The 18,225-nt window shown below is 40.1% G+C and overlaps 1 protein-coding gene across 6 annotated transcripts in view; it reads right to left on the minus strand.

Annotated features, from left to right (window-relative positions):
• Nucleotides 1-18,225, minus strand: part of WNK2 (WNK lysine deficient protein kinase 2) — a 123,107-nt gene that overhangs the window by 12,414 nt on the left and 92,468 nt on the right. For 4 of the 6 annotated variants that reach the window (XM_065687209.1, XM_065687205.1, XM_065687206.1 and 1 more), the window contains 7 exons: nucleotides 17,688-17,743; nucleotides 16,925-17,610; nucleotides 15,539-15,753; nucleotides 13,066-13,284; nucleotides 11,902-12,000; nucleotides 6,731-6,775; nucleotides 4,945-5,198 (listed from right to left, as the gene is read on the minus strand). In XM_065687209.1, the coding sequence (XP_065543281.1) occupies nucleotides 4,945-5,198; nucleotides 6,731-6,775; nucleotides 11,902-12,000; nucleotides 13,066-13,284; nucleotides 15,539-15,753; nucleotides 16,925-17,610; nucleotides 17,688-17,743 (1,574 nt within the window). Of the gene's footprint in view, nucleotides 1-4,944; nucleotides 5,199-6,730; nucleotides 6,776-11,901; nucleotides 12,001-13,065; nucleotides 13,285-15,538; nucleotides 15,754-16,924; nucleotides 17,611-17,687; nucleotides 17,744-18,225 lie in introns of those variants that run through there. The other 2 variants (XM_065687208.1, XM_065687207.1) reach the window with 2 other exon arrangements.

An 18,225-nucleotide genomic window follows, 5' to 3' on the forward strand; every position in this document is an offset into this window, starting at 1 on the left:
CTGCATACTACCTTCTTACCTCTGCTCGTGCCCCCTCCGCTCCTGCACTGGCCAAACTCTCCCTGCACTAACAAACCTCTGCCTTGAGGGAAGCAGGTAGGGCTTGTACAAGTCCTTGCCAGGTACGAGCTACCTCCTGCTCCTGCTTGCCCAAATGCCTGCCTTCTCCTGTCAGTCTTTCCCTTGCTGCCACTTCTTCTTGTCCCCCCGATATAATCACACATAGTCGTTGAGAAAACAATAATAATATACAAAGAACATCACAGACAAGAACACATGTGAAAATGAAACAAAACCCACAAAAGACAAAGCCTATGGCAGTTCATGAAAAAAAACCCAACTGTTCTTCAGCCTTTTTGAAAGTCTGCACCTTGTTCTCATGCTTTAGACCAAGCAAGCGCTACAGTGCCACCTCAATAATATTCATAGCTATATACTTTCACAGTACTGTAGCCAGCAGTTGTGTTTGACTTATAAACCTTGTAAATACTTCTGGTTTTCCATCAGAACGTATGAAACGGGGTAACTGTGCTGCAAAAGTTGACTGTAACTATCACAAGCCATTCTAAAAATGAGGGATTTAGACTATTTTTCTTTCAGCTACATCTTGATGGCTACATTATTTGCATTACTTGTTTACTTCTGTATGGTCCAACTACCATTGAACAAAACTGAATCACAGGACAGGTTAGAGCTGGTTGCCCTCATGAGCAGGGGAAGGATGTGAACACATCTCTCTTTTTTCAATCACCTTTTTCCAGGTTGGTGAAACCCCACAGTTCTGAGGTGCTACAGAAGATCTGTGTTTGTGCTCTTCCAGATTCCTGGAAAGCTGTTCTGACATTCAGACCCAGAAGGCAGTGTTGAATAGCTTCAAACACAGATTCATCCTATTTTTTTTGATTCTTCCAATCCAATGGAGACGGAAGTCACAGTACAAGGTGTTAATAGTTCTTCCACTGTTTTCCCATTTGAGGCTGTCTCCAGAAAGCCTGCTTCCCAGGCAGCCAGCTCATTAAAACCAAGGTGTACTAAATGCAAACAGATGCGCAGCTATGGATGATGTTGTCTAAGCCCCAGCACATATTACGGACTGACGCGGACCTGCACGTTCACAGAAGCAACCTTATTATGGACTTGGAACATATTTACAGCTCTTTTTGGGTAATAGTTTTTTCCTTAAAAGCCATGGAGCTATGTGACAGTATGAAGAACAGAAAACATTTTGGTAAGCCCTTTATTCCCAGGCATCTTCAAATAATGCCTTTAACTGCACAATACTCAGTACTCTTTACACACAAGGCAGTTCATGTTCCTGAGGGTATTCCTTGACTGATGGTAACCACAATTACCTGTAAAAAGGGATTATTTCATCATGTCTTCAACACAGACAAGCATGAGAGAAAGAACTATTATCAGGCAGTTTGGCTTCAGTTCTTCCTAATGTTTCCCATCACATTTCAAATTACTGGTGATGAGAATCTATGTATTTCCATGTTTAGATAAAACATTTGAAAAGGAACATTTCAGTGTTCCTGTGACATAACTGGATGCTCAAAGGCTCCTCCATAAATTTCTAATATGTATCAACCAGGATGTGACAGATAACTTTCACAAAACCAAATCAGAATTTAAAGTCCTCCTTCATATGCCAATTATTTTATCACTTTCTACACTTCTGATGATAAAAAGGATGAATATAAAAACACTTTATCAAACACACCACCACCATCTCTTCTAAGCTGATTTCCAGCCTTAAAGAGTATCTTTCACTTAAAAAGGTACCAATACTATACTATATTCACATAACAAACAGATTGCTGATGTTGCTAGAAGCATCTCAAATAAAAAAAAGATAATCCAGGGAAATTACTCCTGTTTCCAGGTAAAAGAGAAGACTTGAAGTGAGCCCCACAGCAACACAGCCACCCTGCATATTAATAACAGTGGGTGGACAGTAAAAGAAAATAATGAATTAAAAAATAAATAAAATAACTCTACCCCACCAATACAGATTTGTTGCAATTTTCCTTTGGCCTGGATGTTAAAAAAAGAACCCCAAATACACAGGCCATTTGATTTGATGCCTCCTTTGTGATACCTTCTATGACAGAACCCTAGACTTCCATGCCAGGAGGATGCTCATCGCCTACATGGCGGCTGTGTTACATACAAGAGCTCTGCGTGATGCTAACTGCAGGAGAACTATACCCAACATAGCACTATGGGACTACTCACATCCCTCCTACTCCTGTTTAAAAACCCTTCAAGGATACTTCTGTCCAATAACCTCCAGAGACAATTTAGAACTGAAGGTGTGAATTCTGCCTTCCTCCTGCCCCTCTTTCATCACACAGGACCAACAATAGCCTCTAACCACCCAGTCTGAACATAGGAGACAACCTGCCTTTTAGTTTGCTCCCATCAAAAAACAACCAAAACAAAAGGCATAAGAATCACCATGTTTCCAATTTACCTTGCCTTTATTTCCAACATAAAACCTTATTATAACTTTCTCTGATGGGCTGGAAATCCATTTAGTGCTCTTTACTCTTTTCTTGCACAGGCATTTTTCTACTTGATCAAAAAGAGGACAAAAAGATGCTGTTAAAAGATGGATTGAAGAAGTACAGCCCCAGCTTTATACACTCCCTGTTAGAAAGCTATTTTGCCATCCTTTATATGATTCCCTACGTTCATTTTGTCTTTCCATTACCACTTTAAAAGGTGGACTCAATAGCGATTCTGTGGAGGTGTAACATCTCCCCATGCTGCTCATCACACCAGGCGCTGATGTTATGGGTCACTTCTCTGGCTGTCCAGACTGAGGGTGTTCGCACACGATTTCCTTCCTCCTCTTTTAGGTATTTTTCTCCCAATATCATGAATCCTCCTCATCCCTTAACTTCAATTTCCCCTTTAGGGTGAATTTCAAGGAGTACAAACAGCAGAATGATGCTCAACTCCCCAAACAGGCCTTTTCAAAGTCTTTTAAATCATATCCATTGCCCTGTTTTCTATCATCTGCAGCATTCTGTGCCACCTTCATGGCCAAAATATCCCAACAATAATCACATTACTAATATCTGCTATCTACCTTTGCATCTCTTCTGCGACTCACATGGCCCTACAAGGACTTGATGCACAAAACCACCCAGGGCAAGCTAGTGTGGTCTGGCAAAGCCCAACTGACTGCCACTCCAAGCAGCAAGGAGTGACCTGAAATGAAGAGCAGGGAATCCCAACCTCTCTGTGCTCCTGCTAAAGTACCTCTAAAAGAAATGTTAATTCCCTGGAACAACTGCCATGTTCTAGAAGGAAACAACCCCTCTAAAATCAGTGTATTGAGATAGGGACATTCCTGTTCCTCTCACAGCAATACTTGGGCCTTCTCCAGAGGCTTTGAAACAGAGACACCAAGAAGGTAAAAATAATGCTAAATTAATGTTAATGGGTGATTTAAAGAAGCAAACTAATCACACTCTTTTCAAGAGTCTGAAGTGGGCAAAACACTCCCACTGATTGCTTCAAACTATTGTAGGAGTCTCACCAAAAAGACATTGAGCTGCAAAAAGCACATCAAAAGAGCATAAGAACTGACTTAACAGAATCCGTGCTTCACCATCACTTTCTGGAAATCTTCAATTTGTATCTACAAGCACCTTTTTTGGTTTATTTTATGAGAACTAGTAGGGTCTTAAGTAGATGCCACTGTTACTCCAGAACAGGTTTATACTGGTTAAACCATTACTATGTAGAAGGATTATTTACTCTCTGGGGTTTGCTCATTTATGGCAACTAAGAATTGATGTAAAATTGCTTATTGAATTTGCACAAGTGCTTTTCCCTGTGAAGTCAGTGACCCCACTAACTCAGAAACCACCAGGTATCACAACAGACATGTTTACAGTTCCTACTTGGGCACATCTCACCTCACAGATAACTACAGAATACTACTGGTGCATTCAAGGTTTTTTTTCTACATGCTAAAAAGGCAATGGTTTACTACCCATATCCAGTTACTACCTTTTAAAGGGATTACAAAGCAGTCCCTCACCGGCTTTCTTTCCACTGTTTCATTACTTTTAAAATTACTTTACTTCCCTCTACTTTGGCTTAATCTCCAATCTTCCAAATAAAAATTAATCCAGCAAAAGTTATTAGTCAAGGGATCATCCAGCCATAAGGAAGAGGAGGAAGAGGTCTGGAAATCCAAACTAGGGTGTGACAGAATAGTAAACTGGGATTCTGAATACAACTTCATTCATTTTTGTGCCTGCCTCCATATCATCACTCAGCCATGGAAATAAGCACAGAAAGCACACATGAATGCACATCATGGTATTTTTCCCCTGCTACTGAAAGTAAGATAGGCTGAATGGGGGTACATCTGATTTCTATTTTGTTCTAGTTTACTTTCACAGCATTGCTGAAGATTGTATTTTCATGAGGCAGAGCACCTCAGAGATGCCAAGTACAACCAGCAAGGGTCAGAACCACATCCAGCTCTCCCCTGTCTCAGCACAATCCTCACTCCACTTCCACTAAACCAAAGGCTCACTACCACCAAGTCACCAGCCCTGCCACTGCTCTGCCTAAGGAAGACTAACATTAAACATCAAAAAGAAGTAATAGTTAAAACTTAAATTGAGCAACATATGGTTAACTGTAAGAGTATTGCTGTATATTGCTGTTAATAAGCAGTTTGCCATTTAAAAATATATATTTTTAATATATATGTAACAGCCCATATATCCCTTAAGATTATTCCAAAAGACAATTTAAAAACAAAAAGTCTGGTTTAGTATTTAATGAAAAGAGATGGACATTTATAGGAAGCATCTATCTGAAGTAATTTTAGTCTATGTCCTCCTCCAAATCTGAGTTCTGCAAAGGCTTTCAGACACATAACAAAAGGTACGTTCTTCAAGGAGTGCCACTTACTCCACATGTCTCATTCTGTGTTTGCATGGGATTAGCCTTTGGCTCCATGTCTTGCCTTTTTTGGTTCTGCTTCAGTTGGTTTAAAGAAGGTTTTGTCTGTGCAGCTCCAACAGTTTTGCTTGTCCACTGGTCAACCAGCTTGTGAAGATCATCTGTGAATGTCCCTTTCTTGTTGTTACTGTTGTTGGCCTGAACCTGCAGGGTTGATTGCGGGAGGGGCTCAGGACACGTTGCGAGACTGTTTGTCGAGGATCCTGGAAAACCACACACAAAGAAAGCTGAGGATGACATCTCTGCTCCACCACTTCCCTGCTCAAACAGTTTCTCATCTACTCCAACTCAAATGGTGGCTTTTCAAAATTTTATCCCTCCCCCTCCTTTCTACAGAACACCTTTGCTTAAAGAAATGGTCTGAGTCCAACGCATTCATTGTTTTTCTCCCATTCTGCTACCTCAGCCACTAGCTGTTGTGCCCACAACTTCTCTCTAGGTAGAATTAATGTCTTGGAGAGAAGAAAGGAAGGCAGTCCCAGTAACATGGACATCCTAAGGTTACAAAGCCTCTTCTGAGGAGACCACCACGAGCAAGTGGGAGGCAGGATGTATCACTTGCTAAAACTGCAAGCGTTTAAAAAAGTAAATTTACCATTTATTGTACTTGCGTAAGTTTACTGTCCTCCTGGAAACATGTAACTGTCATATAGGTTACAAGTAGGGTTGGCTACTACGCCTCCAGGAACCCACAGTCTCTCTTGATGGTGCTAGGACCATTTACTCTGCCATCTGCATATTTTTTGGGTAAAAAAACCCATCAGGATCATGACAGAAAAGGGGAGGAGGACATAACAGGTGTGTGAGGTTTTGAGGTAAAGATAAAGATACAGAACTTTTGGTATAGACAAAAGCAGACAGGAAGAGTATTGACAGATATTTCATTTTGTATGATCGCTTCTTTCTAGACGAACTAGGAAAAAAAAAAATCTGTCTTATGTGTTGGTAGCTACAAGTCTGACACAGCAAGACCAGCACGGAACAGCAGCTGAAGGTGCCTGAATCTGACCTAAGCAGAAAATATAAAGTAACTTTTCACCTAACATATCTGATATAGCTAAAGATTTGAAATAAAGACCATCTCTCCAAGCAAAAAGTTCATTGAACTGTGGTAAAATTATCATGGAAGCAAACATGAACATTCAGTCTTCTTGTTTCTGTTAATCAGTTACCAGCCAATGAAACCAAGTAAACTAATTAGTCCTATGGTAATACAAAATACATTAATAACCTTTAAATGATCATGCATTCAACCGGCAACGTAACTTCTAAGTGGATACTGCTCGTTTTCCTTTACTTGGGGGAAAGGGACCAGTGAGAAAAGTAAGATTTTTGACAGGAAAGCTCTTCAATTAGTGTTTTGTATTTCATGCAGCTCAACGGGAACAAGATTGCTTTAAGCTATAAATTCCTCCAGCAGAGAACTGCAGTCATATAAAGGTGTGTATTTCAGAAAGACAAACACTGAATCCAGTTTTTCTGGCCACATGCGTGCACAGTCTCACACACAAAGAATACCACAAGTGTCTTGCAGCATGCGTGATCCCCAAGACATCATAGCACATGCATTATTATGAAAGTACCACAGTTTATACAGTCAAATTTCATACCAGTATAAGTGCATCAGCTTTATTTATTAAATGACTAGCTTTTAGTAAAAAATAACTAATAAAATAAAGCAAAAAACATCCCATGCCATGAAGGAAATACTGAGAAACAAAAATGGGATAGTTACTACTACTGTGATCTTTGCCTAGACATAGTCGTTTCAAGGTGGACCCTACAAGGTAAAACAATACAAGACATACAGAATTAGGTAAGACTAAACATAACAAATCTGACGGACAAGCTTCGGTACTTTTAAGCAATCAAAAAGTAGTTATTATGCAAGAAAGGACAGACAAAGTCAGCAGTTCAGGTGAGTAAAGGAAGTCTAAATAACTGGACAGCTCAAACCTTTCTTAATGTGCAGCCATTCAGAAGCTTTGAAAAGTACAATAGCATGCCAAAAGCAAGGTCTCATGACTTAAAGATGCATTTGGTTGGGATATTTTTTTTGTTTGGTTTGGTTTTTGGTTTGTTTGTTGTTTTTTTTTCTCCAAATTGCCTTGGCTTCCTAATAGGAAGTTTTAATTCCTACTCTATTTATGCAGGAAATGATGTCAATTCAGTTTGTGATAGGAGGCCAAAAATGCTTTCAGGAACAAGTCAAGCTAGTCTGGCTGCAAAGACAAACTGTAAAACAACCCTAAAAATCCTGTTTTACAAGTCCAAAAAGATACATTGTTCTGCAGGTCTGAGGCCAATTGTTTCCAAATACTTTATTGGTAGGATTTGTGTCTAAATGTGAGATTCTGAACTTCAATTGACAGTAACAGTGAATGAGTTTCCCTTATGCCTTGGTCCAAGTGCAGAAAAACAATCCAGCAGAGTGGCGGAGTTTTCGTTTAACCAAACTATGTTTTTTTACATTATCTTGTTACATCCTTTGTCACGATTTGACATATTCTGCTAGATAGTTACAGTGCCAAGAACCCTCCTCTACTGTCAGATCTTGCCAGACATAAGCACCATTTCCATTTGAGTGCCAAATTTCCTGAAAGGTATTTTGGACTTGGTAAGAATATCATTATGGTATGGGAGGAGATGCATATTTGACATGGGGCATGGTAAGTTTATTGTGAAGAAGCACTTGAAAATATGAGCACAATCAGAGAGGGGCAAAAAGCAAGAATCAGGATGGATGTGCTTTTTGTCTGCAGCAAACCAGCGTAGATAATTTATGTTACTGTGCCAGAAATGCAGCTTTAAACTCAGAGATTGTAGGTCCAGATTGACACAGGCTCTGAATGAGTCTTCAAAGGAGAAAGGAAAAGGTATCAGTCAGAGACTGAGGAAGAGAAAGTAAAAAAAAAAAAAAAAAAGGGAGAGGGAAAAGAGAGAATAAATGTTTGTGTTTTGATATTGGTGGCATGAGGAGAACAGAAGGATTGCTTTGAAAGATTTTCTTATTGTTTCATACAGTTTAATGAGGTTTCTATTCCAGGAAAATCAGAAAGACACGGCTACAGTAATGTCTTATGCAAGCATGACCAAGTGTAAGTTTTCATCTCAAAGCCTAGATAACAAACACAAGTCATATTCACAACTCAACAATCTGTTGCATTTTTCACTTCTTCCCCTTTTTCCCCTCAGATACACCTTACCTTGCCTATATCAAAGTTACCTAGCAACTCCCATTCCGGAAACAGCAATAGCAGTCATACTAGAATGCTATTTTCTGAACTATGCCGCATTTCTGCATGGAGCGATAGGTAGCATTTAGCACAATATGGATGCAAATGAAAAGCAACTGCCTGCAAAAAATAAAAGCAGGCAGCTGACTACAGTACGTGCTCAAATGCCTGTAAAAAGTTTAATCATCAAGCCCTCTGCTTCCTGAATACCAGTCACAAGTTTACATGTACCTCGGGTGCCAAAGCAAACCTTGGGCCCCCAGAGGTGTAGGAAAGAGGCAGAGAGCAGCGAGGAAGGGCAGATTCACAGGGTACCCACATGAGGGAAGTCAGCTTTAAGGAAAATCTTACAGAAGAGTCGGTCACCAAAAAAGAGAGCTGTTTCTGCTATCAATCCAGCATGTTGCTTGGGAGACAAGAAACATTATCTGGAGAGGTGATACAGGGGCTGACAACCATCAGCTACGGCTGGTTCTAAATTCAAATTCAATTAAAAACGCACTTGGTACACCTAATTCACCAGACTAATTGTATTACTTCAACAATCGAGGTGTTTAATAGCTGTAAAGTTGAAGAGATGAATCATAGTTAAGATTCAATCTAAGACTGCAAAAATTCAGCAGAGTGTTTTATCTCCAATTCCAGATTTCTTATCTGAGAAATTAAGTAGCTATTTTATCTTGCAGGACAGAGAAAATCCACTGTCCGGTATCTGCACTATAACAACTGCCAAAAAACTTGAAAGCCAACATAAACTTGAAATGGCAATACAAAAAGGCACATACAATATACTAATTACTACAGACCAGGCAAAAATGGCTTTACACAAGATGACAGGTCTAAGCCAAAAGGAGCTTTTGAAAATTCCACTCACAATCAGCACAAACTCTTCCTTAAGACGCCCTTGCAATTTAACCCAGGAAGGAGCTCAGTCTAAAACGACACTGAAGCCCACCAAAACTAGTTTCTTCCATGAAAAGTGCAAAACTAGTTTCTTCCATGAAAAGTGCAAAAAGTTCCCCACTGGGCATGGGGAACAAATCAAAAAACCAATTCTGGAAGAACGCTGTGAAAATGTCCAATTTTGATGGATCTTGTATCAAGGGAGGCATTTGTAGAACTATCTTTAAAGAACCTGAACCTTTATTTTTAAAAGCATGCTTCTAGTATGTCTGCTAATACAGTACAAGCCTCACCCAAGCTCCCCAGAAGGGCTCTTTTTTACTTAAGTGTATAGATCCAAAGCATCTCTGAAAACCATAGAATAGAATGATTTGCATTAGAAGGGACCTTAAAGAAAAATCTAGCACAACTTTTCTCAACAGCACTCAAACAAAAAATCCAGGGAAACACCAACTTGGGCCACAGGCCCAGCATCCTAGACTGCCTAGACATGGTACCAAGCTGCCCACACTGAAGAGCCTTATCCCGGCCCACTGGCATTCCCATTATCGTTACCTATCACTGTTTGTCCTGAGGCCCACAGCCACAGCAGCTCAGGAATCCAGTTCGATGGAATCACCAGCCATACATTCTTCCGGCAGCAATCCCAGCCCCGGGTGCCCTTGGAAAGGATGGAGCCACACGCAGCCCCATCTCCATCCCTTCACACACACACAACCAACTGCTGGACTCACTGGGAAAACAAGCCAGAATAACCTCCTATCCCCATCAAAGCCTACCCACAATTCCGCTGTGGAAAGCTCTAGTGCCAGGCAGCAGTTTAAAATCAGCTGCGCTCTCTGAGCAGCTGTGACTTTGGATTGATGTGTCAGGGTTAAGTCCCTGAAACTCAGCCCATCTCCTTGTCTGACTCAGAAATGGGGGAGTGCAAACCTCCTCTCCCAACACCTCCCCAGAAGAAACCGAGAAGACAGCATATGGGCTGAGAACAGCAAGCAATTAGTCGTGCTGAGTTATTTAAGCATCGTGAACTTCGTGCCTTGAAGGATTTACATATTCCCTTGGTTTCATTCACAATACCCATGCACCCAAACATTTTATTATTCTGGTTTTTAATTGCCATCTCCCAGTCTTTTTGCATCCTCCTGAATAATAATTCTGTCAAAGATTAATGAAAAAACTTCTGGGAATTACACGTGCAGAGGAAGAAACGACAATGTCCATTTTAACACCAAATGGGAAAATGTGGACTGAGAATTCCCCTTAGGTTCTCAAAAAAAAAAAAACAAAACCAAAAAGCCTGAATGAAAAATGGTCTCAAGTTGTCTCATGACTTCTAATAGTTGTTAAAAACTTGTGTATAATAAATCCAGTCTGTTGAGCAGGAAACCTCAGTTTTCAAGAACCTGAATGCTTGCACTTTTCAGCGACCTCAAACAGAAATATTGAGATTATTTTTTAAAATACTGTTTATCCATAAAATCAGGAGGAGTGTATTTGAGTGGTCTTGTGCCTTTGATCTCTACCGCTTGGATAATGATGAGCAATGTGGAAGTCCCATGGGAGAACCAATATTAATGCAAGTGAACAGTTAGCTAACCAAGCACTTCCTCAAGAACATTATTAGCCTTTCTAATGTTATATATAAGTGGCCTATAGTACCTGTTCAGTACAACATATCTTTATTGTACAAGCAAAATCTGTTTGCCTAAAAAGCAGCGTATATGATTGAGTAAAAAGGTCTTAATTTGTTAATTAAGTAGCTTGATATCATTTGGTTGAATTGCCAGTTGCTTCACAAGTCAGACAAATCGGGTACAAATAGAAGGTGCACAGGTATTTGAAACGAAAAATCCTAGCAATCCATTTCAAAATATCATCTGAGAATCTGATATTGCTTTTTACTTCTTTCTGCTTGGATGAACTGCTAATTGACTTCATCTCGGAGGTCACATAAGGTCATAAGAAAATACACTGAGTAAAGTGCTTCAGCCAGATCCACTTACACACATAAAGTTAATGGCACTCTCCCTTAAGAGTCACCAGATCTTCCTGCTGCTTATGAATAGGTAAAAAAATTGCTCACTTAACGCGGTTAAAGTGAATGCATGGGGAAAACCCACCTACAAAACAGATTTTGAAAGAACTAGCTGGAGCACTATTGTCTCAGCATTTCCACATGCAAAGAGCAGGGGGAAAAATTAAAGAAAACAGAGTGGATATAAACAGTACTGTATATTGTGTTAATACAGCCCTTGTATGGAAGTTATACCCTCCAGTGACCTTCTAGTATTGTATCAGCTTGCTACATGCATGTCTTCATAGTCCAAACATGTGTGAAAGAGACCATTCGTCTACAGAAGGATGGATTTCTTTTTGTTGTCGCTGGAACCGGGACAGCAGACATGTATATTTGCCACATTGCAAATAAAATTACTTCAACATAAATCACATAAAGTACAAAAGCTTTGATAAGTCCAGGGTAGAATTTACCATAAGGCTATATAATAAATGATGAGATCTTCCACACATGCTTTTGGTGCCCAGGCACGAGCCAAAAGCAGTGCAAAAAAGCTTTCATATGAAAAATTAATATAAATAAGGTGTGTTCATGATGATTACTTAAAAGAAAGATAAAAAAAAAAGAAAAGATGGCTCAGAAAAAGGGGCATCCTGCCAAACATATTAGAGATACAAAACATGGAATTGGAAAAAGGGGGTAAAAGAAAGATGGGCTGTGATAAAATACAAAAGAACAAATACAAACAGATGGACAAAGACACAGGTCCACTGAGGAATCTGGTACGAGGTTTGCTACTAGATTTATAGGTCACTCTCTCAGACGTTTGGTGGAAAACCGTCCAGCCTGCAAATGAATATAAAGGGAAGAAAACAAAGACACTTATAAAGTACAAGTAGCTGTGATCAGATGTCCTATACCATCAGTCAAATCAGCTTTGTTAGTTAAACATCCACATCTCCATTTTAACTTTGCCAAAGAGGAGTAAGTTAATTGACCATACACAAAGGATGCAATAACGGCAGAAGAGAACAGATAGGTATATTTTGTAGATTAGTTTGGCAGGATGTGCAATGAGAGGAAGGTATTTTAATCATCATTATAACTTCCAATATGCATGGCAACAAGATCAGTCAAAGCCTATGAAGGTGTGCAATATACAGGAGTTTCAGAGGTCAGGACTGGGAAACACAGCCAGTCTACAGTCCTTGGGCTGGGACTCCAAAACCATGCATGAAGTTAACCCCTTAGATAAAGGAAACCTAACTTGGTTTTCTGGGTTTGGGTTTCTATTTTTTTTGGTTTTTTTTTTTGTTGTTGTTGTTGTTTCTTGGGTTTTTTTGTTTGTTTGTTTCATTTTGTTTCCTTTCTGTTTTTAGAATCACAGAATGGTGAGGGGAGGAAAGGACCTTAAGACCATCTAGTTCCATCTAGAATTTCCCCTCACACCCAAGATGGTTTGGTAGTTTATAATGAGGAGCTCTGCGCCTACCACTGTCAAGGAGCTTATCGATAAAGCCCAAAATGAATCAAAGGAAACAATCTCTTCTCCTTCTATATCTTTGTCTGTTTTACTTTCTCTTTTTCTCAGAAATCTGTAAGGCAGACTCCAAAAAACGTGTCAGTATAAAGGCACTGCTGGCAAAAATAAAAGGTATTTCCTTCCTAAAAATTAGCATGCCTTCTTGAGTGTTGACTATTAACACTTGGTAAGATATACTTTACTTTTGTTCTTCCTGCAATACTGCAACAATCTCTTTAAAGATAAGCAAGTAATTTGCATTGTCAAAGGTTTGTGTTCTTATAGCACTAGAAGTGAAATCCACTCCTAAGCAGTTCAAGCATAAGGGAAGCAAACTAATTTTAGCATGTGCTGGAAGACATGCCAAACAGCTGGGATGAAAAAATCACCTTGGCCAGAGCTTGCGTTCACGTCACCTCCTTCGGGGCCTAAGCCAGAGCAGATGTCAGAAGACAAAGAGGCCTTGACAGAGCATGGCTGCTGTGTCTGAACAGCCTTCCCAAAGGTGGCTGAGGCAGAGGAAACTATTGCTGCTGCTGCTTCAGGAGAGCCAGGCTGAGATTTAGATGTTTCTTTGTGGGGTGAGTCTTTAGAGTCTGAAAGATTACCTGAAAGAGCAAACAAACAAAATACATGTGATGGCAAACGCTAGGAAAGCACCAAATCAAAACCCATGCCAGAAATCATTATCATTTCCAACCCTAACTATTCTGTGATTCTACTTTGCCACAAAGAACAACAGGGATTTACAGTTCTGAAGTACTGTGTGAAGCAGACTTTACAGCCCACAACAGAAAATGATCTACATATACTACTGCTGATCCAGTTTCATAGAAGCATACAATCCCAGACTAGTTTGTATTGAAAGGGACCTTGAAGATCATCCAGTTCCAAATCCCTGCCATGGGCAGGGACCCCTTCCACGGGCAGGGACCCCTTCCATTGGAGCAGCTTGCTCCAAGCCCCTGTGTCCAACCTGGCCTTGAACACTGCCAGGGATGGGGCAGCCACAGCTTCTCTGGGCACCCTGTACTCCAAGAAGCTTACAGAGTAGGCTTAACTTTTAGTTTCTTTTCCTGCATTTTTCAGGAAGCCTGGAGTCAGGACCTCACAAGAAGCACCGCTGAATTAAAGTGAGAGCCACAGAACTGACTAAGTAGGAGGATGAATGCACAGAATGACTGAGCAGAACACGTAGGTTTGCTCTCAAACACGAAAGATGAAAGCAAGCAAATGGAGTGAAATAAAAAGTTGCTGTAAAGACATTCAGAACTTTTTATTTACAGCTATCTATAGTTGGATACACATCTGCATTGAAGTATCTGTATCTATCTGTCTGTCTACATGGATATCTCAGGTAAAGATGCTTTACCACCAGAATACCTTTGTAATCATTTGTTACATGGAATTATCAGCAAAAGCATCTAATAGTAGAAATGACAATAACATCGGTAACGGTACTAGAGACTTTTTGCCCTTGATCCCTAAGAAAGGACTTGGGAAGGCCAAAAAAATGAGGAATCTACTTAGTTAATGATGAGAAGACTCAGGCATGAATACTTAATGTGAACTTTATACAGTGCCTCAAAAACCTGGAAAGTAACGCAGAAGAAATGCACAAAAGAAAGCATGCACCAAAGCAGCAGATTAAGCAGATCTCTGTTCTCTAACTGGAGGTGACAAGGAAAAAAAAAGGAATTGTGACATTTGATGCAGAAATAAACTTATACTCCCTGGACTAGGACAGCAAACTGACATGAGCAAAAATCCACAAGTGGAGACAGATGTGGGTTTTGTGAATAGACAGAGGGAAAAATGGCTAGAGAGAACCAAAGAATAAACCGCAAAATGAACAGACCACACATACCAGACATTTAGAGTATCTCATCAGAAGGAAAGGGAGGAAAACCTCTGCATGTCAGCTGGTAGCAGCTGAAGAGCTATAGAGCACCAAACCAACATAAAGCTTCAGTTCCTTCAGGCAAGTATACTGAGATTCAAGATGGATCACAGAACATCTTGCCTCTGAATATCCTTGCTTTTCCTATCTCAGTTGAAATCCTTAATTAAAAGCAAAAACTTCCAAAACACTGTCTAAAATTCACTGTTGTGCAATGAAATTCAAAGTGGACCTACGATGCAGTGACGTTGAAAACAAGAGCTACCAGGTTTGAAACAGAGGGTTCTCTAAATAACAGCATAACTAAGTAGTGGAATAGAATAAAAAGGATTTGTCTTCATTTTGCTGAAGAAACAGATACTGGGGCATATCAACATTTCCCAGTTGAATTATAACTTTATACTTTCCAAAGAGATAATGACTCAAGACTGTACTACTGCTTGAAAAATCTCAAACTGCTTTAGATGGTCCAAGCATCCATCACAGTTTTATAACTGTTCTTACCTTCCAGCCTTTAGGGGAGCAAATGCAATATAATTTTATTTATATAGCATCTTGTAGGAAAAAATAAACAACACAAGATACAGCACCTAATCAATAGAGGATAACAGCACCTAAGACGTGAATACAAACTTCAAGAAACTGCATTTGGAGAAAGAAAATGTAACCAGGCTGTATTCCAAATTAAAGCAGCCTACTGTTTCTCTGCCAAGCTGATGCAGAGAAGGTGTGCATGGTTCAGCACTGGGCAGCTGCAACAAGCCTGTTCCAAAGGAAGCCCACTGCAAAACCAGTTTGCAGAACACAAACTTAAGCCATTTCATTTCATTGCATTGAAAGCAAGAAAAAAAAAAAAAAAAAAAAAAAAAAAATCGCTGTGTGTCCTGCAGTCCACACAATTGCACAGCAGAACCACAACCAACACTAACAAAACAACTGAGGAAACAACCTAGTGTACCTACTTGTGCTTGATGTGCTACTCCTGAGCTGCTGGACCAGAGGGTTTAATAGTTTTCCACCTTTCAATTTATTTTTGCTGGTTCTTCGGCGACGGCTGCTTGGTGGGGCTGAGTGAAGGAACCCCAGGTTGGGAGGAAGGGGCTTCCCTAACCGAATATACAGTGCCTCTATCTCATTCTTCTGCTGAGTCTGAAGTTCAGCAATTTCTTTCATATGTCTAAACATAAAAGAGAAAGAACTCTGCTAGTGATGTATTTGATGAAGCATTGCATCCTGACAGCATAGACAGTTATAAAGAAAGAAACAATACAGTCTGGTTATAAAACAATCAATCCAAAAGTATGTGAAGTTACAACAGCCTACCTGTGGTGTCTGACTTCTCAAATAATCATTTGTAAGACAGAATCCTAGACAGCTAAAAAGACTTTTGACATCCTCAGTAAAAATGATTGGTTTTGACAAGAAATCTGAACTCCAAACTATTTCAGAACTCTCTTCAAACCAGCAGCTTCAAAAGAGCTAACTCTCAAGGCATGTATAACAGTTTGAAGTTCCATTTGGAGAAAAACAAAAGTGCTTCCCATAAAAATGCCACTAGCACGAGTCATTACCTTACTTATAATGCAGATTTCATGGTGCCATAAAGCCTGTTTAAGGGGTTTTGCATTACTATACTTCTGTTTTCAAAAGATGCATCATCGGTATTCAGTAAAACCATTATCTCTTTAGATAAAGTTTAGCATTTTGGTTAAACTAACATTTAGTGCTAGTTTTCACCCACCACCTGCCAGGAAAGAAGTAAAATGTTCGCATTTAAAGAAGTCAGCTCTCAGGACCGGCAGCACGACAGGTTCCTGCTGAGACTGCACCAATGACCTGATGCGAGATCAGATAGGAGGTGAAGCAAGCGTCTTACCTGCCTGATAGATACTAGGTTATCTACTGTAAAAACTAATACCAATGGGTCTAAATCACCCTTGCAGATAAGGGTGTGCAGAGAACACTACAATAGCTGCCTGTACAGGCATCCAGATTTTTATGATGCCTTATATAGTGTCCACTTGGGGACCTACTACCTCATACAGTACAAGTGGCACTGTTTGCTACTGTATCAGTACAGCTCTTCAGCAAGTAAGCCGGACATCACAGCAGAAATGTTTGGGGGTTTAAAAATGTTATTACTGAATTATTCTTCTAAAGGGAATTAACAAATAAAGTGATGTGCCAAAGGATGCACTATGACATGTTGGGGAAAGTGATGCCTAATTTTCCCAGAACCAGTGCACTCATTACAGCTATGAAAGCCATGTATTTGCTCATCATATGCAGAGATGCTGCCTGGGTATCTTAACACAAGCTTCCCCAGCAGTGTTTGCAACCCAACATACTTTTCTCTCAGGTTCTGCAATTCTTTCTTCATATCTGCATCTTCAAATTCCGAGTCATTGTCGCTGCTCATGTATGACGACTGCGAGTGGAAAGATGTGATGTTGATGGTAGGAATTTTTGCTCCTTGCCCATTAGGGGAATCAAGGCCAGGCGAGCCAGCTTTGCCAGACCTCTGCAGAAAAGCAGCTGCTTTCTTAATGAAGTCAGTAGCCGTGCTGCTGCTTGGGGGGGACAGTGGGGCAGCTGCCGCTGACTGCCGATGGAAAAGCTCCTCAGCAGAATCACTGGAACCCTGGTCACAGAGGACATCAACAGAGGAGGCTGTCGGCATCCGCCGGACAGCTGTCTTCAGATTAGGGCTGGAAGGGAGCTCGTCCAAATAGACATCTGGGGGTGCCGAGAACCTCAAGCAGTGTGGCGCTGCTAAAGTTAATTCATCTTGTGTGCTGATCACTGAAAACCTGCCAATCGTTTTGGCTGGTGTACTGCTATCATGAGCTTCAGCTTGTTTTCCATAGGAACCAGAGTCTAGAGAGTCATCCTTTTGAAGGTTATTTATCACCCCATCTGCTGTAGGTATCTGTGTTACATTTTCTGTGTGTACAGACAGTGTCATAGTTTTTGCCTTCTCGCTCCCTTTAGAAGTTTCCGTCTGCTTAGTTACACTTGAAGATGTAGGTGTAACCTGGAGAAAATAATGGAGATTAACATTCAAAGTAACTGTAACAATCAAGCATAAAACTGCTCCTTGTTTCTGGTTACCTGAAGAAGGCCTTTTGCTGTAGCAGCAGGAGTTGAAGTGATGCTTGCAGCTGAACCTGGTTTACAAGTTGGAAAAAAAAAATAAATATTCATGTCTGGAATGCTTTAGTGTAATAAAAGCCAATGCGTTTATTGTGATAAACTGAAGCGCGACAAGTGTAGCACTGAGGAATAATTTAACTATACAATCTTTGTAATACAGGAGGCAATATCGATGCCCATATAAAATATCTGCAGGTAGTAGGCACTCTCTTCAATCTATTGTGGAAATTAAGTGGAAATTACAAGCTCAAAAGGTGGGCACTCAGACCACAGAAGCACACAAGAATGAAAGTGTCAGTGGAAGTAATCAAGAAGCAACTATTTCACAAGCTGGATGCTGCTTTTGAAGTTAAACAAAGAAATGAAGCCTTTTATAAAGCCATTTTCTTATGGCACATTGCAGAGAGTGAACATAAGGCAAAAATCTGTCACTTCATATTTCTGAAACTGTGAAATGCATCACTGCTTGAAGGTATCTAAGATACAGTAATTATAA

Source organism: Lathamus discolor, chromosome 7, assembly GCF_037157495.1.
Source record: "Lathamus discolor isolate bLatDis1 chromosome 7, bLatDis1.hap1, whole genome shotgun sequence".
In the NCBI taxonomy this organism is placed as follows: Eukaryota; Metazoa; Chordata; class Aves; order Psittaciformes; family Psittacidae; genus Lathamus; species Lathamus discolor.